Source organism: Varroa destructor, unplaced genomic scaffold, assembly GCF_002443255.2.
Source record: "Varroa destructor unplaced genomic scaffold, Vdes_3.0 BEIS01000001.1, whole genome shotgun sequence".
Taxonomy (NCBI): Eukaryota; Metazoa; Arthropoda; class Arachnida; order Mesostigmata; family Varroidae; genus Varroa; species Varroa destructor.
In genome coordinates this window covers 43,071,549-43,081,249 of record NW_019211454.1, presented here as the reverse complement: position 1 = coordinate 43,081,249, position 9,701 = coordinate 43,071,549, and the positions used below count along the sequence as shown (strand labels likewise).

General features: G+C 42.6%; 1 protein-coding gene across 1 annotated transcript; it reads left to right on the top strand.

The window, feature by feature from the left end:
• Positions 1-1,035: 1,035 nt before the first annotated feature.
• On the top strand, positions 1,036-7,527 carry LOC147758672 (uncharacterized). Its single transcript, XM_086987699.1, has 3 exons — positions 1,036-1,513; positions 3,305-3,383; positions 6,349-7,527. Exons 1-3 carry the CDS (start codon positions 1,355-1,357, stop codon positions 6,432-6,434), a joined length of 324 nt encoding a protein of 107 aa, XP_086843825.1. The 5' UTR covers positions 1,036-1,354; the 3' UTR covers positions 6,435-7,527.
• The last annotated feature ends 2,174 nt before the right edge of the window (positions 7,528-9,701 follow it).

The following is a 9,701-nucleotide window of genomic DNA, read 5'->3' as shown; positions in this document are numbered from 1 at the left end:
ACAAATCTCAACGGAAGCACAGCAAGAGACGAGCGAAGTGGCACTTACAACAAGCATCACCTTATCACCCTATAGTGAAATACCTACTTGGTCATGACAGGACCCCATAAAATATATGTAACAGCCGAGCGCTATACAACTGTGAAATTTTCATATGTGAATACGGCACATTGTTTAGTGAATGAAAACGCTCGATCATTGTCTGCTACGCGGACGGAAGACAAACGGAGCGGGCGGAATGATGGGTCGACTCTTCTATTAGGCAGCACAGATGCATCCCAGGCATTTCAAAATGTCTTGTAGAAAAACATCAGTAGGGCAGTATTCGACCGGCACTCAGAGCAATAGCAGATACAAACAGTACAATGCGGTCTGCGAACAAACCACGAGCGAAGCAATGTGCATTTGAGATCAAGAGGATTGCAATAGCTAATATACGAAAAGTTACACGTATTTTTCAAACGAACTGCTCCCAGAAGTGTAGTAAATTCGGAGAAACGAAGTGCTGTTATGGTCAGAAACTAGGTTGATGTATTTTAGGGGTCGAAGGATAGGAAGGAAGGGCAGAATAGAGACACTATATGTTTGTATCATACGAGTGGGCCGAATGAGGTAGTTTATTTTTAAAATTTTTCTTCAATCATCAATTGTCACTTCGGCCGATAGCTCGATTAGGCTTACTATTACCATTACTAGTTTAGATTGATCCGATCTAAAATATATGATTATTTTGATGAAAGCAAATTATAATACGCTAGTACGCTAATGTAACAGCGAATTATAAATGTCAAGCAATTGCAGTAAGCTAAAAACGAATCTTAGCAATCGCTTATCGTGTTGATGAAGCAGTCTAACGGAATAGATAATTGCTAATGAACATAATCTAAGCATACCCTATAGCGAGCGCCTCCATAAAGTCCTTAGGAGCTAGACATCATCCTTAACTAAGAAATGCAGAAATATTCAAAGGCAAAGCTAGGGATCGTAATTTAACATTGAAAATGTGCTTTAAATGTTATGTTCAGATACGTACATGCACATGCCAGCGTAGTATCACGCCTTCGTGCTGCTACCGTCGATCGGCATGACTCTGCCCGATGTCAGCGATAGCTTTTTAGACGGCACTAAAATGCGACAACAGCCATTGATTCCAGCTCGTCCTTTGCACTCGGTTCCCAAAGACCGCGAAACTCAACGACGACAAAAACACCCGGGCTACAAGGGCTAGTAGTCCGAGCTGGTGCATAGACAATCCGTCTTCATTTGACAGATTGTTCTACCTTGGACGGACGTGTGAAATCTAACGGTAGAAGCACGTCGCCACTCCGCTGCAAGAACGGCGTTGTCAAAACAGATGCTACGCCTGCCTTTGCCATTGCCGGCAATGTTAGCGTTTAATTTGTGCTCTGCTCCTCACGAAGCGCTGCTAAAGACAACTGGTATTAGCGAGATAGGGGGTGATGGAAAGGCAAAGCTAGCTTCAAAGCAACCCATTGTAAACAGCTTTAACACAGTGAGTACATTTTTAGTATAACAGAAGGAAAAAGTAGCAGCAGTGAAGCTTGACGACCTTGTAGTACATTAGTTGTGGAATCTATACTCTGTATATTCAACCATATTCGATAGATTACATTTATAACACAGTTTCTCGGCTATTTATATTCGGTGGGACCCAATTGGATAGGAAAGTCGGGGTACAAATATCACTATTTCGCATGTAACGCAAGTTACGCTGAAAAAAAGTTCAGTAATAGATCATTGAATGTTGCGCTGAATAGAAATGCGGTGCATGCGTTAAAGTAGCAGTAATTTTCTTATAAGCTCAGCTTCTTTTCTCTAAAGTCGTGTTTTTGTTCTTAGAGAAAATCTTGAGCATATTGGGCCGGTTGCTAGACTTGCCGCCATGACACGGCCAGCATTATTCAATTAGTCACTCTTTACTAGGTCTTCTCATTTTTACGACCCGTCTCTCTCGCTGTCTTCCCAAAGCATTAAACTGTCCTTAACCTTTATTGTCCTCAAGTGCGCTTCACGGCCTTTTTTTTTACCATAAGTCCAAAGATTCCTGCCCTACGGTCGTGTATGATGGTGCTCCTTGTGTGTTTGGTTGCATGGGGAAATCGGATGAAAGTTCTCTTCAAATGCACGCTTTTAACAAGATTCACTTGTTTTGAATCAGCATGAACAGCAGCTCAGTTGAGGCCTGCAAATCGGCCCACATCAAGCTTTGTTGAAACAGTTGCTGCCGTTATATTTATAAGGTTTTGATTCCGAGATTAGGCGCAGTGCGGTAGAAGGACAGGGATAGACTGATCCAAAAGCCCTAGGGCCTTCTTTAACGTTATATATGACGAGCTGTATAACCTGATTCCGCTGGTATAAATTAATCTTTCATTAAGAATAACAGAGTAAAGCATGAGGTCAAAAAGTATATACAATCATTGATAGTCGGCTTTTTTTGGACAAAATCAGTGACGACCTCAAACATCGCCACGACCCTCATTCGAACTAGATGGCCCAACCTTTAGGCTTTGAGCTTACTTTTATATAAACATTTATTTGTCTACGAATTCCTTTATCGGTAATTATGTTGTAACATATATTTGCTAGTTTGCTGATGCAGATAAAAGCGCAGATAAAAGTTAGGATCAGGTGCGACAGCAACAAAACTCATTCGGTCCCATTGTCCACGAAATCCTACTTTTAGAAATAGCCTGCCACGTGCGTTCATATGATTCTATGCGGATATATGAGCAGTCGAACCGATAACACTGCTTCTCATGCCGGATTGTTGGGTCTAGAGCTCGTCTGAAGGTTATCGCTAGGCAAACATTGATTACGCAAACAGGGTCATGTCTCTTAGCGAAATGGGGATTAATCCCAGAGATGTGCGCGCCTTTCAAGCCAATGGGGCATATAATTGCTTCTCGTGTTTCGCCTCAAGCGGACTTGGCTGATCACCTGAGTGTTATTTCTTAAAGGCGTTCAATGCTAGATGTATTATATATTGCGCAGAGTAAAATAGTTAGATGATTCATTTTCCGCCTCCATCGGATAAACGCAGTTGAACAGATAATTTTAAAATATGATAGATTACCATAGACTACTAATGCGAAGCTCTATATGTATATATATGTGTGTGGTATAAAAATATAAGAGTAAATATTAACATTATAGATTTTTCTTATTTGTATATACGTACAAGTTTGATTATTATGTTATCTGGACCTTTCAAACGCCTACCTGTAAACCTGAAAGCAATACATTTAGTAACGTACACGTTCTTATTGGTATTGAAAAGAAGAGATTGGAGGATATGACTGGAGGCGTCGCAACGCCGTTGCTAATTGACGCCAAATTAACTCATGCATGGATCGCAAGAGGTAAGTCAGTGGCCTGCTAGGTCTACCCAGACAAACTGAAAGCGTTTTCTTTTAATGGTGCATTTCAATATGCAATAGTGTTCATAAAACCACTAAGCCTAGTATGACTCTGGAGGTTGGACTAGTATCAATATGGCTACACGTAGTCAGTTGATCAGCGTTGCCTTTGACACATAATTGAGAAGAAAGAACAGCATGGTATCAATCGTAGTAATGATAATAGATATTTTTTGCGACGAGTATGACCACTATTTATACCGGTAGAATTATGTACTGCTGCCTGTAGAGGTGTGCGTAGAGCGGCCATTCGACCGCCAGTCAACATCAGTTGACATTTCGGGATGCGGCCTTGTTAATAGTTTTTTTTAAATGTGTTGACTGCTCAAAGTCGTCTCACTAATGAGTATGGTCAGGTCAGTATTGTTATAGGATTCTACCCGTTTCACCCGATTGTGTTAAGCGTTCAGTACAAGGTCCGGCAAACGTTAATGTTATTTCAAGATGGCGCCTTCGTGCACTTTTTGTTTGCATCTGAGATGACCTCGAACTTAATGAAATCAGAAACCGTTCACTCAGATATCGCCTCTCAGGCTTTTAGCAGGCAGGAACTAATAAGTCTAGGAAGAAAACTTCGAGCGGTTGACGAATGCCGATCCCATCTTGGAAACTCCAGCAACGAAGACAGCTCAGCGGACAGGCCAGCAGCGTGTTCGGTGAGGGCTTTATTATTAGAAACATCGCGAGCTGTTCGTTGAAAAAATTTAAGAAGATTTTCAATTCGAGAACCAATCTCGCAGAAGACTCTATGCAAAAGCGAATAGAAGTGGGTTGAGGGCTGCATTGCAAACCAACCCATCAAACCCATCAAATGTCAAACACGGAGCCGTAACAAGGATCGCTGCCCTTTATTCTCACGACTTATTCATGCTTCAACTTGTGAATTGCGGTGAAAAATGAATCGTTCACGATAGTCACGGACGGGCACATCAGTAACTGGACACGGTTTTACCGGCGGGATACCACCTAGGCGACAGGGCTGGCGGAAAAGGTATAGGTTCAGTGGTCTGTTTGTTGAAGGTGTTCTCCAGTTCAGCTTAGTGAATAATGACATTAGATGACGCAGAAACACCGTAATAAGCAGGTGAACAGACGTAAGTCGTTTGTACAACACGCTCAACTTCACGCCGGAAAAATCAGGGTAACATGCGGAACATGGAACAGTCACACTCGGATGCTCCTTGTCACCCACCGAGCTCGCCAAATCTTGCTCTTACATATTCAAAATTTCGACAACGAATTATTTAAGTCTTTCCGGTTTTGTCAAAATTATATTTCGGGACCTTATCTACAGCAATCTACTGTCTACAGCAACGGCGAGAATAAGGTATATCTAAATGGCGGAAAGTCGTCTATTACAGTGGTGCATACTTTCACCGAAAATTCTCCTTGTCGAAAATGTATATCATGTATTATATAAGCATTATGAGTATTGCTTTCGTTGAAAATGTGTCTAACAATAATAAACATTTATGTATCTACGTCTGGATTTGGATTAGGTCCGTCAATTCAGTAGGCAAACATGTTGCCCATTGTGCAGGCATGGAATGAATCGCAGATTTCTATATATATATATATATATATATATATATATATATATATATATATATATATATAGCCATAGCATAAACGGACTATTTTTCTATTGCAACACGAAATAGAACACTGCCCGTAAGGCCGATTGTTTTCCCTGAATAGGTCAAATGCTGCTCTGCCCTCACCACAGCCTTGAACTGTTTCTTACATTGTGTTCTTTGTCGCCAATTTACCTGCCTATCGTGCGGTCGAGGAAAGGTTAAAGGAGAAGGCTGAACTGGGGATGAAGCCAGAGCATTCATTCGTGTCGAAATCAATTACATCCTGCTAACGAAGACAGCATTGCCTCGTACAAAACCGATTTCATAAACGGGTACCCTTACGTATAGGCGTAGGCCCTAATACTTGTAGCCTTCTTATATTTTTTCTAGCATTCCTAAATATGACAGGTGGGCAATGAACGCAGTTGTTAATTGCAAGTCTTACGTAACAGGAGGCAACAGAAGAGAAATAAAAACCTAATAGAGCAATCTATGGCGAGCAAATAGAATCATCTCTGGTTATCGTGGGTAACAGGCAAATATGTATAATATAGCTGCTCAAACGGTAGGCAATAAACATGATGCCAAGCGGATTCTAAATGAGTATTTGCTTCAATAAATATGTGTACCGCATTAAAATATAGAGTTCAATAAATATGCAAATGTGTAATCTTTAAACCTACAAAAAGGTTAGAATACAAATGAAGGGCGATATGCTCGCTGATATTGCGAAGGTTACGTATGTCAAAAAAAGGAAAAAGCTCAGAAACCTACCGTAGATGTTAGATTTATGACAGGTTTCGAGAGTCACTTCCAGACAATAACCAACATAACATCTTTTGCAAATAAAAAGGTTAGCCAGTTCCTGCACTCGTGGAACAAACGAAAAACACTCGTTAGTATCAAGAATATTGATCCGTAATCGATGCGATAATTAGTACCCATGCGAGATTATCATAACTGGCCTTGTAGTTACGTTATATGTATGGATGCTGCACATACTATTGCAGTAACTCAATTAAATATTCCTAAAAATCTCCCTATTATTATTTCCTACGACTGTATCCATCTGCGTGCCCCCCAATCTCGCTGCCGGCCAAAATAGGTATGGACATTATTAGGCGTTCTTGTTGTTTCTGCATTGCGAAGACCTGACGAAACAATATCTCCACGTGTGTGAAAGTAAAAATATATTATAGCAAAAAGTCTTCAATCTCAAGACACTTCCTCAGTGGGACTCACTTGATATTCACAAAGACAACGTGCTTTTTCCCGAACGATTCCCTTTTCGTTTTCAAACATTGGTTTCCTCTTTTTTTTTTCTATTTCAGGAGTCAGGAGTGAACCAGGAAGAATCGTTGAAGATCGAGAGATCGTCGCCGGTCTCGGCAAAAATCCACTCTTATTTATCCACTAGAGAGAAACGTCATTTAATGCTATCCGTACGTTCAATATGAGTAACTAAAACGGTCATCTCCCGATTCGATTGAGACGTACAAGCAATGTTGAGACAGGTCTGAACCGTCTATCACAGCCTTTAACGCAAGACGGGGTGTCAGCCTGACAATGTTTTACCTTCCGTCTGACACACAGACAGGAAGCTGTACTGACGACCGGTAGCAAATCCGATAAAGATGCTTGAGGCACCTTAGCAGCTGTGGTAGCGGCAAGAGCAGCAGTAAGAAGAAGAACGCAGACGCATTTTGTCTTGTATACTAATCTGACGCAATACTTGACGGCAGTACAAAGCGTGAAGCTTGAAGCGTTTACTTTTGATAGGAGCAGCTCTAATAGTGTCACAATGTAATCACTACATAATTTCTGTTCACAAACGAACATTTAATTTATCTAAAAATACATAAAATGCTGCAGAACATTTGCTCAGGTAAACTGGATAAACTAGCGTAACGCTAAAGTATAGAAAAATTCTATCTACCACTTATTGGTTAGTTGCGTACCGTTTGTAACGACCCTCGTCCGCAGTGGACAAGTAGCGAATCACACTTGACAGCTTACAACTAACTGACAAATACAGGAAGCATTTTGATGGATGGTTTTGACGAACTACAAGCGCGCATGGAGTGTATGGAATATTCGTCCGTCCTTCAACCTAACAGGATATCGATGACCTATAGGCCAGTGAATTTCAATATTTCAAACTCAAAATAATTTCAAATATAATATGTATATATAACGGGGGTTCATAATCAGAGGAGTTGGGTGGCAAGTTGGAGAGTGCACAGCAAGGAAATATCGTATGAAGACAGCAAATGGTCTTCACCGAAGTGCGACAGCTTGTATCATCTTGTTGAAGCTGCATATCGTTTACATCAAGGAAGAATAAAGGAATAAAGGCTCTTCGGTATGGATTTCTTTTCTTCAAAAAGAACGGTCCGGTGCTTCTGACAAACAACATACGCTGACCTATACCGAGTTTCTCCATGACGAGAAAAAGGGGAAGGTGTCTGAGGGGGGCAATGCTCAATAAATTGTGTTTTTAACAAAAAAAAATAAACGTACTGAATAATATCTTAATAAAGCATAGCGTTTTATCATCAATCAGTACTATAACAACAGAACATTGCTATTGTTGAATCACAGATTTTATAATTTACGGACACCGATCATGCATACGACCATCACAGGCTATTCTATCCTCATTTATACCTCTTCTATTCTACCAATAATAATCATTACGAACAAGCTGTATGCATGAAATTCTTAAATGTTTATTGCAATAGGTACATCAAGAAATCTAACAGGACCTACATGCTATCTCACTAACCCATAAATGAGTCCCGCGCCGAACGACCTTTATACATATTCTCAGCATGAACGAGAATAGCAAGTTGTCGAATAAAATGATTAACACCGTCAAATAGAGACAAAATAGTTGGCTGGTCTGCCTGGCTTCCACACACTATTGTGTCAGATAAGTGTCACCGTAAAAGAGCAAGCTTTCCGCAGACGCCAGTGACAACTGTATATCGTCACAAGGACTAGGATCAGAACTCCCTCGTCACTGTCGTGCAGTCCAGAAGCCGTGGCCATCTTTAACGCCAGCACATCCGGCGGTGCCGCCCGCCACTCGTCCGCTCGTCGAAAAGCGACAGTTTAGTCCTCTGCCATCAGCCAACCGACAAAGGTATAATAGAAGTTAAGGGTTTTGGCATATCTATCTCTCGTATGCTGTGTCTCTCCTACTTGTATTTCGCTCTTTGCGGACCCTGCTGCCCTTCGCACTGCTCTTTCTAAGTGCTAGAGCGACATGGTAAGACTTTGGTCTTGGTTCAAGGGAATGGGTCAACTGCGAGGTAACTCCAAACGACCAAAGGCTGATGCGTGCTAGTGTATGTCCGAGTAACTGCGTACGAACGAACGTTACTAACTAGCAGCATGCCTGCCAGTCTGCTTGCAAGGGCAACAGGATCGTTTGCGCCAAAAGGCTTTGCTGGTAACGAGCTGGTGCTGAGTTACTGTTGCTTATAGTGCATGCACTAGCTGTAGCAAACAAGCCCGGAAGCAGCACAGCCCGTCGCAGAGATTGTCGAGTTGATTTAAGGCTAAGTCAGCCAAAGCAGCGGGACGCAGGGCGTGCTAAACCAGTTCCAGGCAGCGTAGTTACTCCATCCTAACCCTCGGTCTTCTTGAGCCTCTCAAGGATTACCCTCACCCCGGTACCCGTTCTCTACTGAAGTGAAGCTAAGGCAAGCGCAGTAAGAGTAAGCAAAAGTTGCTGAGTCGCTCGCTGCCGGAAGGGAAGAAAAACTTGAATGTTCACCATTCTCGAGAGCGCGACGAGTAAAACCAACCCAATGTCGAGTTTGGCTCGTTGCACGGGGGCCAACAGTCGCCAATATACTTCTGCAGTTACTACTGCTGTGTGAACTTAGCGGCCTTCGAAGACCTGCCACAGCGGCAGCAACAACCATGCCGAACGATGCGGCTGTTGGCGACTGTGTGGCTCAAAGAGCCTAAGAGACACAAGAGGGATATGGGTCAGAGGGGAATGGATAGTAAGACGAAGGTAATAGGGGTAGTGAAGGGTTGCTCTTCGACGCCACCACGACCCGCCCTTGAGCAGTAGCTCGTTAGCTGCTGTCGAGCTGCCAGAGCTCTCAGCGTCGGCCTCATCTTCCTCATCGCTCCCACGTGCCTTACCGGCCGACCTGTTGGTCGCTGTTTGCAAACCCGCCTCTAGGCCAGGCGGAAACGCATAAAACACGAGCGGCTCAGAAAAGCGTGCGGAATAGAACCGACACCCGTTTGTGGTAGCTCACTCGTGGAAACCAACACAATCAACCCAACAGCCCTGAAGCACGTTCAGGACAAAGCAGCCTCGAGAAACAGTAGTAGCAGCAACAAGGCTGGCGGCAAATACAGTATTTGGCATCATCACTTGCTGAAAAAGAACATCGCTGTAACAGTGGTACGCTGATTGGTCTGGTCATTCACTTCTAACGCACACATACGCATTTACAAATAAACGTTGACAGACGAAGGAAAATTCGTGTGCGTATATACTTGTGCTTAAAGGCGTAGACATATAGTGTTGCAGACAGAGTAAAAGCTATACGGTAGCGCTTGCACACATAATGTATAATGCGTAATAAGTAGAACCGGTTAGGCCACTTCCCCTTGAGCCCTTTGCTGACCCAACGTGCGGACCATTGTGTGGATACGT

Bases quoted from the DNA above. Each gene is read 5' to 3' on its own strand.
- LOC147758672 (XM_086987699.1), top strand. From the start codon at position 1,355: ATGCTACGCCTGCCTTTGCCATTGCCGGCAATGTTAGCGTTTAATTTG. The intron at 1,514-3,304 runs GTGAGTACATTT...ATTGAAAAGAAG, and splicing joins TTGTAAACAGCTTTAACACA to AGATTGGAGGATATGACTGG. The intron at 3,384-6,348 runs GTAAGTCAGTGG...TTTCTATTTCAG, and splicing joins TCATGCATGGATCGCAAGAG to GAGTCAGGAGTGAACCAGGA.